This window comes from Salvelinus sp. IW2-2015, unplaced genomic scaffold, assembly GCF_002910315.2.
Source record: "Salvelinus sp. IW2-2015 unplaced genomic scaffold, ASM291031v2 Un_scaffold2357, whole genome shotgun sequence".
Taxonomy (NCBI): domain Eukaryota; kingdom Metazoa; phylum Chordata; class Actinopteri; order Salmoniformes; family Salmonidae; genus Salvelinus; species Salvelinus sp. IW2-2015.
The window spans coordinates 145528-162410 of record NW_019943682.1 but is presented as its reverse complement, the minus strand read 5'-3'; the positions used below and the strand labels follow the sequence as shown (position 1 = coordinate 162410).

The 16883-nt window shown below is 38.4% G+C and overlaps 1 protein-coding gene across 1 annotated transcript in view; it reads right to left on the bottom strand.

The window, feature by feature from the left end:
• LOC112073770 (uncharacterized) overlaps nucleotides 1-16883 on the bottom strand; it is a 142949-nt gene that overhangs the window by 103828 nt on the left and 22238 nt on the right. Inside the window, exon 8 of the mRNA XM_070440274.1 lies at nucleotides 6433-6521. Coding sequence (XP_070296375.1) covers nucleotides 6433-6521 — 89 coding nt within the window. The remainder of the gene's footprint in view (nucleotides 1-6432; nucleotides 6522-16883) is intronic.

Here is a 16883-nt window from a genome sequence, read left to right as displayed (position 1 = left end):
TGACACCACTGCCTGTGACCGGGTTCTTCCTGACCCTGTGACTGTCATGCCCTGACTTTAGTTATATTTTGTTTTCTTTATTTTTTGGTTAGGTCAGCGTGTGACAAGGGTGGTTTGTTTAGTTTTTGTATTGTCTAGGGGGTTTTGTCTTGTCTCGGGTTTTTGTTTATCTATGAGGATCTTGTATGGTCTAGGGGTATGTAGGTTTATGGGGGCCTGAGTTGGTCCCCATTAAGAGACAGCTGTTTCTCGTTGTCTCTGATTGGGGAGCCTATTTAGGTTGCCATTTTCCATGTTGGGTTTTGTGGGTAGTTGTTTTCTGTTTTGTGTTGTAGCACCTTACAGGAATGTTTCAATTTTCATTTATTCACTTTGTTATTTTGTATTTAGTGTTCAGTTTTCAATAAAGCATGAACACTTACCACGCTGCGTTTTGGTATATTTGGCACGCAGATGTTTCTTCAAAATTCTGCAAAGTGGGTTTGATGGTCAGGTAACTTAATAAAATGTACAAAAATCAAAAACCAAAGAACATAATTATTTTCACAATGTCGAGGTGTGAGACAAGGCTGTAGTTTGAGTCCAAATCTTTTCAACATTTATATCAATGAATTAGCAGACATGTTGGACCATTCTGCAGCCTCAGGAATCACACTATTTAACACAGAGGTAGAATACCTGCTATATGCTGATGACTTGGTACTTCTATCACCAACCAAAGAAGGTCTTCAACAGAACCGGAACATTATAGAGCAATAATGCCATAATTTGGCCCTGGCAGTAAATGTTTTATTTTTTTTAAATCATGATTTTCTAGGAAAAACCTAGATGTCAGAAATACAAATATAAATTCATCCTGAACAACACCATAATTGAACACACACAAAAAAATTACTCATACCTTGGTCTGACCATATCTGCATCGGGAAACTTTATTGTGGCAGTGAATGAACTCAAAGAAAAACCGACACAAGCATTGTATGCAATAAAAATGAAATTATTCAAAATCCCAATTAGAATTTGGACCAACATATTTGACAGCGTAATCCTGAGTGAGATTTGGGGGCCACTCAATGAACTGGACTTTATTCTAATGAAAATAGAGAAAAGATGCTCCTAAATTCAAATCCAAAGTCCCCAATTTAAAGCACTTAAAATCCAAGAGCCCAGAAAGGAGCAGTCAGCTGGTGTTGAAACTAACCAACCAAGCTGACACCAGCACTGCTTCATAAGAAATAATTCAAATAAACAAAATCATGAACCAAAACTAAACTAAATCCCAAAGCCAACTAAATTGCTATCTTGCCCTAAACAGAAAAAAAGGCTGATTATCTCTACTCTGACGAAGCAGAGACAGATCTTTACCAAAAACAGGATGAGTGACGACAAATTAGAAACCGGCAGACATAAAAAGACATGGCTACCCAAAGAGGAGCGTGTATGTGGTCACTGCACGACAGGGGAGGTAGAAACAGAGATGCACTTTTAATAAACTCGAAAGAGCAACGGCCAAATATTTATTTGCCTGCCACAGCCAAATAGTAGGGTATGGGTAGTAGTGGTATGGTAGTAGAGGTATGGGTAGTAGAGGTATGGTAGTAGGGATATGGTAGGTTAGAGGTATGGGTAGTAGTGGTTGGGTAGTAGTGGTATGGTAGTAGAGGTATGGGTAGTAGAGGTATGGGTAGTAGAGGTATGGTAGTAGGGATATGGGTAGTAGAGGTATGGGTAGTAGTGGTATGGGTGTAGTGGTATGGTAGTAGAGGTATGGGTAGTAGAGGTATGGGTAGTAAGAGGTATGGGTAGTAAGAGGTATGGTAGTAGGGATATGGGTAGTAGAGGTATGGGTAGTAGTGGTATGGGTAGTAGAGGTATGGTAGTAGAGGTATGGGTAGTAGAGGTATGGTAGTAGGGATATGGGTAGTAGAGGTATGGGTAGTAGTAGTATGGGTAGTAGAGGTATGGTAGTAGAGGTATGGGTAGTAGAGGTATGGGTAGTAGAGGTATGGTAGTAGGGATATGGGTAGTAGAGGTATGGGTAGTAGTGGTATGGGTAGTAGTGGATGGTAGTAGAGGTATGGGTAGTAGAGGTTGGGTAGTAGAGGTATGGTAGTAGGGATATGGGTAGTAGAGGCATGGGTAGTAGTGGTATGGGTAGTAGAGGTATGGTAGTAGAGGTATGGGTAGTAGAGGTATGGTAGTAGTGGTATGGTAGTAGAGGTATGGGTAGTAGAGGTATGGGTAGTAGAGGTATGGTAGTAGGGATATGGGTAGTAGAGGTATGGGTAGTAGTGGTATGGGTAGTAGAGGTATGGTAGTAGAGGTATGGGTAGTAGAGGTATGGGTAGTAGTGGTATGGTAGTAGAGGTATGGGTAGTAGAGGTATGGGTAGTAGAGGTATGGTAGTAGGGATATGGGTAGTAGAGGTATGGGTAGTGAGGTATGGGTGTAGTGTTACGGGTAAGTAGTGGTATGGTAGTAGTGGTATGGGTAGTAGTGGTATGGTAGTAGAGGTGGGTGTAGTGGTATGGTAGTCGAGGTATGGTTAGTAGGTAGTAGTAGGATATGGGTAGTAGAGGTATGGGTGTAGAGGTATGGGTAGTAGAGGTATGGGTAGTCGAGGTACGGGTAGTAGAGGTATGGTAGTAGGGATATTGGGTAGTAGAGGTATGGTAGTCGAGGTATGGGTAGTAGAGGTACGGGTAGTAGAGGTATGGGTAGTAGTGGTATGTAGTCGAGGTATGGGTAGTAGAGGTATGGGTAATAGAGGTATGGGTAGTCGAGGTATAGGTAGTAGAGGTATGGGTAGTAGTGGTATGGGTAGAAGAGGTATGGGTAGTAGAGGTATGGGTAGTAGTGTTATGGGTAGTAGAGGTATGGGTGAAGTGGTATGGGTAGTAGAGGTATGGTAGAAGTGGTATGGTAGTAGAGGTATGGGTAGTAGAGGTATGGGTAGTAGTGTTATGGGTAGTACAGGTATGGGTAGAATTGGTATGGGTAGTAGAGGTATGGGTAGAAGTGGTATGGTAGTAGAGGTATGGGTAGTAGTGGTATGGGTAGTAGTGGTATGGGTAGTAGAGGTATGGGTAGTAGAGGTATGGGTAGTAGAGGTATGGCTAGTAGAGGTATGGGTAGTAGAGGTATGGGTAGTAGTTGTATGGGTAGTAGTTGTATGGGTAGTAGAGGTATGGGTAGTAGAGGTATGGGTAGTAGAGTATGGGTAGTAGTTGTATGGGTAAGTAGTTTGTATGGGTAGTAGAGGTATGGGTAGTAGACGTATGGGTAGTAGTTGTATGGGTAGTAGAGGTATTGGTAGTAGAGGTATGGGTAGTAGAGGTATGGGTAGTAGTGGTATGGGTAGTAGAGGTATGGGTAGTAGAGGTATGGGTAGTAGAGGTATGGGTAGTAGAGGTATGGGTAGTAGTTGTATGGGTAGTAGTTGTATGGGTAGTAGAGGTATGGGTAGTAGAGGTATGGGTAGTAGAGGTATGGGTAGTAGAGGTATGGGTAGTAGAGGTATGGGTAGTAGTTGTATGGGTAGTAGTTGTATGGGTAGTAGAGGTATGGGTAGTAGTTGTATGGGTAGTAGTTGTATGGGTAGTAGAGGTATGGGTAGTAGTTGTATGGGTAGTATAGGTATGGGTACTAGAGGTATGGGTAGTAGAGGTATGGGTAGTAGAGGTATGGGTAGTAGTGGTATGGGTAGTAGTGGTATGGGTAGTAGAGGTATGGGTAGTAGTGGTATGGGTAGTAGAGGTATGGGTAGTAGTGGTATGGGTAGTAAGAGTATGGGTAGTAGAGGTATGGTAGTAGGGATATGGGTAGTAGAGGTATGGGTAGTAGTGGTATGGGTAGTAGTGGTATGGTAGTAGAGGTATGGGTAGTAGAGTATGGGTAGAGGAGGTAGGTAGAGGGATATGGGTAGTGAGGTATGGGTAGTGGTATGGGTAGTAGTGGTATGGTAGTAGTATGTGGTAGTAGAGGTATGGGTAGTAGAGGTATGGGTAGTAGAGGTATGGTAGTAGGGATATGGGTAGTAGAGGTATGGGTAGTAGTGGTATGGTAGTAGAGGTATGGTAGTAGAGGTATGGTAGTAGAGGTATGGGTAGTAGTGGTATGGGTGTAGTGGTATGGTGGTAGAGGTATGGGTAGTAGAGGTATGGTAGTAGGGATTATGGGTAGTAGAGGTATGGTAGTAGTGGTATGGGTAGTAGAGGTATGTAGTAGAGGTATGGGTAAGAGTGAGGTATGGGTAGTAGGGTTATGGTAGTAGGGATATGGGTAGTAGAGGTATGGGTAGTAGTGGTATGGGTAGTAGTGGTATGGTAGTAGAGGTATGGGTAGTAGAGGTATGGGTAGTAGAGGTATGGTAGTAGGGGATATGGGTAGTAGAGGCATGGGTAGTAGTGGTATGGGTAGTAGAGGTATGGTAGTAGGGTATGTGTAGTAGAGGTATGGGTAGTAGTGTTATGGTAGTAGAGGTATGGGTAGTAGAGGTATGGGAGTAGAGGTATGGTAGTAGGGATATGGTAGTGAGGTATGGGTAGTAGTGGTATGGGTAGTAGAGGTATGGTAGTAGAGGTATGGGTAGTAGAGGTATGGGTAGTATGGATGGTAGTAGAGGTATGGTAGTAGAGGTATGGGTAGTAGAGGTATGGTAGTAGGGATATGGGTAGTAGAGGTATGGGTAGTAGAGGTATGGGTAGTAGTGTTACGGGTAGTAGTGGTATGTTAGTAGTGGTATGGGTAGTAGTGGTATGGTAGTAGAGGTATGGGTAGTAGTGGTATGGTAGTCGAGGTATGGGTAGTAGAGGTATGGTAGTAGGGATATGGGTAGTAGAGGTATGGGTAGTAGAGGTATGGTAGTAGAGGTATGGGTAGTCGAGGTACGGGTAGTAGAGGTATGGTAGTAGGGATATGGGTAGTAGAGGTATGGGTAGTCGAGGTATGGGTAGTAGAGGTACGGGTAGTAGTGGTATGGTAGTCGAGGTATGGGTAGTGAGGTATGGGTAATAGAGGTATGGTAGTCGAGGTATAGGTAGTAGAGGTATGGGTAGTAGTGGTATGGGTAGAAGAGGTATGGGGTAGTAGAGGTATGGGTAGTAGTGTTATGGGTAGTAGAGGTATGGGTAGAAGTGGTATGGGTAGTAGAGGTATGGGTAGAAGTGGTATGGTAGTAGAGGTATGGGTAGTAGAGGTATGGGTAGTAGTGTTATGGGTAGTACAGGTATGGGTAGAATTGGTATGGGTAGTAGAGGTATGGGTAGAAGTGGTATGGTAGTAGAGGTATGGGTAGTAGTGGTATGGGTAGTAGTGGTATGGGTAGTAGAGGTATGGGTAGTGAGGTATGGTAGTAGGGTATGGCTAGTAGAGGTATGGGTAGTAGAGGTATGGGTAGTAGAGGTATGGGTAGTAGTTGTATGGGTAGTAGAGGTATGGGTAGTAGAGGTATGGGGTAGTAGAGGTTTGGGTAGTAGTTGTATGGGTAGTAGTTGTATGGGTAGTAGAGATTGGGTAGTAGAGGTATGGGTAGTAGTTGTATGGGTAGTAGAGGTTTGGTAGTAGAGGTATGGGTGTAGAGGTATGGGTAGTAGTGGTATGGGTAGTAGTGGTATGGGTAGTAGAGGTATGGGTAGTAGAGTATGGGTAGTAGAGGGTATGGGTAGTAGAGGTATGGGTAGTAGTTGTATGGTAGTAGTTGTATGGGTAGTAGAGGTATGGGTAGTAGAGGTATGGGTAGTAGAGGTATGGGTAGTAGAAGTATGGGTAGTAGAGGTATGGGTAGTAGTTGTATGGGTAGTAGAGGTATGGGTAGTAGAGGTATGGGTAGTAGTTTGTATGGGTAGTAGAGGTATGGGTAGTAGTTGTATGGGTAGTATGGTATGGGTACTAGAGGTATGGTAGTAGAGGTATGGGTAAGTATGAGGTATGGGTAGTAGTGGTATGGGTAGTAGTGGTATGGGTAGTGAGGTATGGGTAGTAGTGGTATGGTAGTAGAGGTATGGGTAGTAGTGTATGGGTAGTAGAGGTATGGGTAGTAGAGGTATGGGTAGTAGAGGTATGGTAGTAGGGTATGGGTAGCAGAGGTGATCCATAGCGCAGAGAAGTTAACTTACAAAGATAAATGACTGTTTTTTTTCTTGCCTGCTATTAGAAAGTCTGAGCGAAAGGGGTGTATATAGAGATAGGTAAATAGAGAAATGTTACTATTATAGAACAGGTGATGAATATAGAGACATGTTACTATTATAGAACAGGTGATGAATATAGAGAAATGTTACTATTATAGAACAGGTGATGAATACAGAGAAATGTTACTATTATAGACAGGTGATGAATACAGAGAAATGTTACTATTATAGAACAGGTGATGAATACAGATAAATGTTTACTATTATAGAACAGGTGATGAATATACAGAAATGTACTCACCTCCACCTTGTCCGAGGCTACAGTATACCAGTGTACTCAACAGCACTGAACCACACAGGGAACTATCACTATGGTACATGATGTAAACACTGAAACACACAAGAGAACTATCACTATGGTACATGATGTAAACACTGAAACACACAGAGAGAACTATCACTATGGTACATGATGGAACACTGAAACACACAGAGAGAACTATCACTATGGTACATGATGTAAACACTGAACACACAGAGAGAACTATCACTATGGTACATGATGTAAACACTGAAACACACAGAGAGAACTATTACTATGGTACATGATGTAAACACTGAAACACAGAGAGAACTATCACTATGGTACATGATGTAAACACTGAAACACCAGAGAGAACTCTCACTATGGTACATGATGTACACGAACACGAGAAATATGACTATGGTACATGATGTAAACACTGAAACACACAGAGAGAACTATACTATGGTACATGATGTAAACACTGAAACAGACAGAGAGAATCTCACTATGTACATGTTGTAAACACTGACACCAGAGAGAACTATCACTATGGTAATGATGTAAAACACTGAAACACACAGAGAGAAATATCACTATGGTACATGATGTAAACACTGAAACACACAGAGAGAACTCTCACTATGGTACAGATGTAAACACTGAAACACACAGAGAGAACTATCACTATGGTACATGATGTAAACACTGAAACAAGACAGAGAGAACTCATATCTGTATCGTTGTAAAAAACAAGAACTAATGGTACATGTTGTAAACACTGAAACACACAAGAGAAGAACTATCACTATGGTACATGATGTAACACTGAAACACACAGAGAGACCTATCACTATGGTACATGATGGAAACACTGAAACACACAGAGAGAACTCTCACTATGGTACATGATGTAAACACTGAACACACAGGAACTATCACTATGGTACATGATGTAAACACTGAAACACACAGAGAGAAACTATCACTATGGTACATGATGTAAACACTGAAACACACAGAGAGAACTATCACTATGGTACATGATGGAAACACTGAAACACACAGAGAGAACTCTCACTATGGTACATGTGTAAACACTGAAACACACAGAGAGAACTATCACTATGGTACATGATGTAAACACTGAAACACACAGAGAGAACTCTCACTATGGTACATGATGTAAACACTGAAACACACAGAGAGAACTATCACTATGTATGAATATAAACACTGAAACACACAGAGAGAACTATCACTATGGTACATGATGTAAACACTGAAACACACAGAGAGAACTATCACTATGGTACATGATGTAAACACTGAAAAACACAGAGAAACTATCACTATGGTACATGATGTAAACACTGAGCCGTACCACAGATATTACTATTACTATTAGATAATACTTCCTTAAGAGTCTATTGACCACAGTATCAATCTAATTAACACAAAATCGTTCAGTTTAAGAGATATCTGTTTTCAATCCACAACATCTCCAGCTNCCCCACTATGGAAAGAGAACTCTCAGCTACAAACTAATATGACCCACTATGGAAAGAGAGACTCAGCTACAAACTAATATGACCCACTATGAAAAGGGGAGACTCTCAGCTACAAACTAATATGACCCACTATGGAAAGAGGAGACTCTCAGCTACAAACTAATATGACCACTATGGAAAGAGGAGACTCTCAGATACAAACTAATATGACCCACTATGGAAAGAGGAGACTCAGCTAAAACTAATATGACCCACTATGGAAAGGGGAGACTCAGATACAAACTAATATGACCCACTATGGAAAGGGGAACTCTCAGCTACCAACTAATATGACCCACTATGGAAAGGGGAGACTCTCAGCTACAAAATAATATGACCCACTATGGAAAGGAGACTCTCAGCTACAAACTAATATGACCCCACAATGGAAAGAGAGACTCTCAGCTACAAACTAATATGACCCCACTATGGAAAGGGGAGACTCTCAGCTACAAACTATATGACCCCTTATGAAAAGAGGAGACTCAGATACAAACTAATATGACCCATATGTAAAGAGGAGACTCAGATACAAACTATAACCACTATGTAAAGAGGAGACTCGATACAAACTAATATGACCCACTATGGAAAGAGGAGACTCAGCTACAAACTAATATGACCCCACTATGGAAAGAGGAGACTCTCAGCTACAAACTAATATGACCCACTATGGAAAGAGGAGACTCTCAGATACAAACTAATATGACCCCACTATGGAAAGAGGAGACTCAGCTACAAACTAATATGACCCACTATGGAAAAGAGGAGGCTCTAGATACAAACTAATATGACCATATGAAATAGGAGACTCACTACTAACTAATATAACCCACTATGGAAAGAGGAGACTCTCAGCTACAAACTAATATGACCCCACTATGGAAAGGGAGACTCTCAGATACAAACTAATATGACCCACTATGGAAAGAGGAGGCTATCAGCTACAAACTAATATGACCCACTATGGAAAGAGAGACTCAGCTACAAACTAATTTGACCCACTATGGAAAGAGGAGACTCTCAGCTACAAACTAATATGACCCACTATGAAAGAGGAGACTCAGCTACAAACTAATATGACCCACTATGGAAAGAGAGGACTCCACTCAAACTAATATGACCACTATGGAAGAGGAGACTCTCAGCTACAAAACTAATATGACCCACCTATGAAAGAGAGACTCAGCTACAAACAATATGACCCGCTATGAAAGAGGAACTCAGCTACAACTAATATGACCACACTATGGAAAGAGGAGACTCTCAGCTACAAACTAATATGACCCCGCTATGGAAAGAGGAGACTCAGCTACAAACTAATATGACCCACTATGGAAAGGGGAGACTCTCACTACAAACTATATGACCACTATGGAAAGAGACTCTCAGATACAAACTAATATGACCACTATGCAAAGGGGAGACTTTCAGCTACAAACTAATATGACCCACTATTGACAAGAGGAGACTCACTACAAAACTAATATGACCACATGGAAAGAGGAACTCTCAGCTACAATAATAGACCCACTATGGAAAGAGGAAACTCAGCTACAAACTAATATGACCCCACTATAGAAAAGGAGACTCAGCTACAAACTAATATGACCCCACTATGGAAGAGAGACTCAGATACAAAACTAATATGAAAGAGGAGACTCAACTACAAACTAATATGACCCGCTATGGAAAGGGGAGACTCTCAGCTACACTAATATGACCCCACTATGAAAGGGGAGACTCTCAGCTACAAACTAATATGACCCACTATGGAAAGAGGAGACTCTCAGCTACAAACTAATATGACCCCACTATGGAAAGAGGAGACTCAGCTACAAACTATATATGACCCACTATAGAAAGGGAGACTCTCACTACAAACTAATATGACCCCACTATGGAAAGAGGAGACTCTCAGCTACAAACTAATATGACCCACTATGGAAAGAGAGACTCTCAGATACAACTAATATGACCCCACTAGGGAAAGGAGACTCACTACAAACTAATATAGACCCACTATGGAAAGGGGAGACTCAGATACAAACTAATATGACCCCACTATGGAAAGGAAACCTCATACAAACTAATATGACCACTATGGAAAGGGAGACCAATACAAACTAATATGCCACTATAGGAAAGGGAACTCTCAGCTAACAACTAATATGACCCACTATGAAAGGGACACTCCAGCTACAAATAATATGACCCCACTATGGAAAGGGGAGACTCTCAGCTACAACTAATATGACCCCAATGAAAGAGGAGACTCTCAGCTACAAACTAATATGACCCCACTATGAAAGGGGAGACTCTCAGCTACAAACTATATGACCCTCTATGGAAAGAGGAGACTCGATACAAACTAATATGACCACTATTAAAGAGGAGACTCAGATACAAACTAATATGACCCACTATGTAAGAGAGGACTCAGATACAAATAATATGACCCCACTATGGAAAGAGGAGACTCAGCTACAAACTAATATGACCCACTATGAAAGAGGAGACTCTCAGTACAAACTAATATGACCCCACTATAAAGAGGAGACTCTCAGATACAAACTAATATGACCCCACTATGAAAGAGAGACTCAGCTACAAACTAATATGACCCACTATGGAAAGAGAGCTCTCAGATACAAACTAATATGACCCCACTATGGAAAGAGGAGACTCTCAGATACAACTAATATGACCCACTTGGAAATAGGATCAGCTACTAACTAATGTACCACTATGGAAGAGAGAGACTCTCAGCTACAAACTAATATGACCACTATGAAAGGGGAGACTCTCAGATACAAACTATATGACCCACTATGGAAAGAGGAGGCTATCAGCTACAAACTAATATGACCCACTATGGAAAGAGGAGACTCAGCTACAACTAATTTGACCCACTATGGAAAGAGAGACTCTACTACAAACAATATGACCCACTATGGAAAGAGAGACTCAGTAAAAACTAATAGACCCACTATGGAAAGAGGAACTCAGCTACAAACTAATATGACCACTATGGAAAGAGGAGACTCAGCTACAAACTAATATGACCCCACTATGGAAGAGGAGACTCTCACTACAAACTAATATGACCACTATGGAAAGAGAGACTCTCAGCTACAAAACTAATATACCCACATGGAAAGAGAGAAGACTCAGCTACAAACTAATATGACCCCACTATGGAAAGAGGAGACTCACGCTACAAACTAATATGACACACTATGGAAGAGGAGACTCTCAGCTACAAACTAATATGACCCGCTATGGAAAGAGGAGACTCAGCTACAAACTAATATGACCCCACTATGGAAAGCGTAGACTCTCAGCTACAAACTAATATGACCCACTATGGAAAGAGGAGACTCTCAGATACAACTAATATGACCCCACTATGCAAAGGGGAGACTCTCAGCTACAAACTAATATGACCCACTATGAAAGGAGACTCAGCTACAAACTAATATGACCCACTATGGAAAGAGGAGACTCTCAGCTACAAACTAATATGACCCACTATGAAAAGAGGACGTCAGCTACAAACTAATATGACCCCACTATAGAAAAGAGGAGACTCAGCTACAAACTAATATGACCCACTATGGAAAGAGAGACTCTCCGATACAAACTAATATGAAAAGAGGAGACTCAACTACAAACTAATATGACCCCGCTATGGAAAGGGAGACTCTCAGCTACAAAACTAATATGACCACTATGGAAAGGGGAGACCTCAGCTACAAACTAATATGACCCACTATGAAAGAGGAGACTCAGCTACAACTAATATGACCCACTATGGAAAGAGGAGACTCTCAGCTACAAACTAATATGACCCCACTATGGAAAGAGAGACTCAGCTACAAACTAATATGCACCACTATGGAAAGGGGAGACTCAGATACAAACTAATATGACCCACTATGGAAAGAGGAGACTCTCAGCTACAAACTAATATGACCCACTATGAAAGGGAGACTCAGATTCAAACTAATATGACCACTATGGAAAGAGAGACTCTCAGCTACAAACTAATATACCCACTATGGAAAGGAGAACTCTCAGTACAAACTAATATGACCCACTATGGAAGAGGAGACTCTCAGATACAAAACTAATATGACCCACTATGGAAAGAACTCAGATACAAACTAATATGACCCACTATGAAAGGGAGACTCTCAGCTACAAACTAATATGACCACTATGAAAGGGGAGACTCTCAGCTACAAACTAATATGACCCCACTATGGAAAGAGGAGACACTGATACAAACTAATATGACCACTATGTAAAGAGGAGACTCAATACAAACTAATATGACCCCACTATGTAAAGAGGAGACTCAGATACAAACTAATATGACCCACTATGAAAGAGGAGACTCTCAGATACAAAACTAATATGACCCCACTATGGAAAGAGGAGACTCAGCTACAAACTAATATGACCCCACTATGGAAAGGGACGCAGATTCAAACTAATATGACCACTATGGAAAGAGGAGACTCTCAGCTACAAACTAATATGACCCACTATGGAAAGGGGAGACTCTCAGGTACAAAACAATATGACCCACTATGGAAGAGGAGACTCTCAGATACAAACTAATATGACCCACTATGGAAAGGAGACTCGCTACAAACTAATATACCCACTATGGAAAGGGAGACTCAATACAAACTAATATGACCCCATATGGAAGGGGAGACCTCAGCTACAAACTAATATGACCACTATGGAAAGGGAGGACTCTCAGCTACAAACTAATATGACCCCACTATGAAAGAGGAGACACTGATACAAACTAATATGACCCATATGTAAAAGAGGAACTCAGATACAAACTAATATGACCCCACTATATAAAGAGAGACTCAGATACAAACTAATATGACCCACTATGGAAAGAGGAGACTCAGCTACAACTAATATGACCCACTATGGAAAGAGGAGACTCTCAGCTACAAACTAAATGACCCCACTATGAAAGAGGAGACTCTCAGATACAAACTAATATGACCCACATGGAAAGAGGAGACTCACTACAAACTAATATGACCCCACTATGGAAAGGGAGACTCAGATTCAAACTAATATGACCCACTATGGAAAGAGAGACTCTCAGCTACAAACTAATATGACCCCATATGGAAAGGGGAGACTCTCAGTACAAACTAATATGACCCACTATGGAAAGGAGACTCCAATACAACTAATAATACCCCATATGAAAGAGGAGACTCAGCTACAAACTAATATGACCCACTATGAAAGGGGAGACTCAGATACAAACTAATATGACCCACTATGGAAAGGAGACTCTCAGCTACAAACTAATATGACCCACTATGGAAAGGGGAGACTCTCAGCTACAAACTAATATGACCCCACTATGGAAAGAGGAGACACTGATACAAACTAATATGACCCACTATGTAAAGAGGAACTCAGATACAAACTAAATATGACACCCACTAGTAAAGAGGAGACTCAGATACAAACTAATATGACCCCACTATGGAAAGAGGAGACTCTCAGCCTACAAACTAATATGACCCCACTATGGAAAGAGGAGACTCTCAGCTACAAACTAATATGACCCCACTATGGAAAGAGGAGACTCTCAGATACAAACTAATATGACCCACTATGAAAGAGGAGACTCAGCGACAAACTATATGAACCCACTTGAAAAGAGACTCCAGCTACAAACTAATATGACCCACTATGGAAAGAGAACTCATACAAACAATATGACCCATAGAAAGAGAGACTCAGATACAAAACTAATATACCCATAGGAAAGAGGAACTCTACGACACCCAAGTATCAGGGATCGTCTGAAGTATAACTGAAGTATATCACCATACAAAGGAGTGGAATTACAAATAATTTCCTTAGCTTTCCTTTTATCTCGTAATATAGTGAGATTCTCCAAAACCTTATCCATATATCATTTTTTTACTATATTTCTTGCAATTTTGAATGCGTTAGTTGACATTTTTCAATGCACAGGTGTAGTAGTAGTAGACATTAATCAAATACTGTTTATTTAAAAAATTATACAGACAGAGGTCCTGAAATTCAAATGATCCATGGTAGACTATCTAAAACAATATCTATGTTAGCTTACCAGAAACCACCTTTTTATGAGGATATACAAAACTATATAGATATTAACATATAGATATTAAACATATAGATATTAAAACCATAAATACTAAACCATATAGATATTAAACATATAGATATTAACCATATAGATATAAACCATATAGATATTACTCTATATAGATATTAACTATATAGATACTAAACGATATTGATATTAAAACTATTGATAATAGACTATATAGATATTAAACTATAAGAACTAAACGATATTATATTAAAACATATTGATAATAGACTATATAAGATATTAAACCATATAATATTAAACATATAGATATTAAACTATATAAAGAAACTATATAGATATTAAACCATATAGATATTACACTATATAGATATTAAACTAATAGATACAAACTATATATATATTAAACTGTATAGATATTAACTATATAGATATTAAACTATATAGATATTAAACTATATATACAAACTATATAGATATTAAACTATATAGCATAAGAAACATATAGATACAAAACTATATAGATATTAAACTATATAGATATTAAACTATATAGATACAAAACTATACAGATATTAAACCATATAGATATGAAACTATATAGATGTTAAACCATCCATATATTAAACTATATAGATACTAAACTAAATATATATTTAATCATACATATATGAATATATACAGATATTAAACCATGCATATTTTAAACTATATAGATATTTAATCTTACAGATATTAACCTATACAGATATTAAACCATGTAGATATTAAACCATACAGATTTTAAACCATATAGATATTAAAACTTCTTCAGGCTAGGGGGGGTATTTTGACGTCCGGATGAAAAGCTCAAATTAAACTTCCTGCTACTCAGGTGTTTTCAATGGGTTTCTATGTGCATCTAGATTTATAAGGCACTTGCTTGCAGTTCCTATCGCTTCATCTGGACGTCAACAGTCTTTAGAAATTAGTTGATGCTTTTCTTTAGAGAAATGAAGAAGTAGCCATGTTCAGAATGAGGCTCCAGTGAAGTGTACTCTTTGTTAGAGGCGCGTTACCAGAAAGCATGCTACACATTGTTTTCCTCCGGTATTGAACACAGATCATCCCGGCTTAAATTTTATCGATTATTTACGTTAAAAAATACCTAAAGTTGTATTAGGAAAGTTCTTTGAAATGTTTGGATCAATAATACAGGTAACTTATTAGATATTTTGTAGTCATGTTGCGCGAGTTGGAACCGGTGTTTTTCTGAATCATACGCGCCAAATAAATTGACATTTCGGAGATATAACGATGGAATTTATCGAACAAAAGGACCATTTATGATGTTTATGGAACATATTGGATTGCCAACAGAAGAAGATCTTCGAAGGAAAGGCATGAATTAAATCGTTATTTCAGACTTTTGTGTCGCGCCTGTCCTCAGATAATCGCATGGTTTGCTTTTGCCGTGAAGCCTTTTTGAAATCTGACACGGTGGCAGGATTAACAAGAAGTTCATCTTTAAACCGGTGTATAACACTTGTATGATTTGTGAATGATTATTATGAGTATTTCTGTTTTTGATTTTGGCGCGCTGCTATTTCACTGGGTGAAATCCCATTAACGGGATTGGCGCGAGAAGGGATCACTAAGAAGTTAAACTATACAGATATTAAAACTAATACGATTTTAAAACATATAGATATTAAACTATACATATATTAAAGCATATATATATACATATATATACTAAATTATGTTGATATTAAACCATACAGATATTAAACAATACAGATATTAAACCATACATATATTAAACCTTTTATATATAATAATATATATAATATATTAAATTATGATGCTATTAACCATAGAGATAATAAACCATACAGAAATAAAACCATACAGATATTAATGGTTTAATGGTTTAATTTCTGTATGGTTTAATATCTCTATGGTTTAATAGCATCATCATTTATTAATATAATAATATAATAATTATATATATATTATATATTAAATATATTAAATGATGATGCTATTAAACCATAGAGATAATAAACCATACAAGAATTAAACCATATATATATATATATATTAAATGATGTTGATTTTTAAACTATACAGATATTAAACCATACAGATATTAACTATACAGTTTTAAACCATATTATTATAATATATATATTAAATTATGTTGATATTAAAACATACAGATATTATACTATACAGCTATTAAACCTTATAGATATTAAACCATACAAATGATTAACTATACAGATATCACACCATATGGATATTAAACTATACATTTATTAAACCATACAGATATTAAAGTATACAAATATTAAACCACACAGATATTAAACCATACAAATACTAAACCGTATAGATATTAAACCACACAGATATTAAACCATACAGATATTTAACCATATAGATATTAAACCATACAGATATTAAACTATACAGATATTAAACAGTATAGATATTAAACCATTCAAATGTTAAACTGTACAGATATTAAACCGTATAGATATTAAACCATATAGATATTAAACCATTTAGATATTAAACCATACAAATGTTCAACTATTCAGATATCACACCATAACATATATTAGTCTATACATTTACTAAACCATACAGATTTAAGTATACAGATATTAATTGATATCTAGACATTGAACCGTATATATATATTAAACTGTTTAAATAATATTCAACTCACAGAGTAGAAGACAGGTACGTCCATC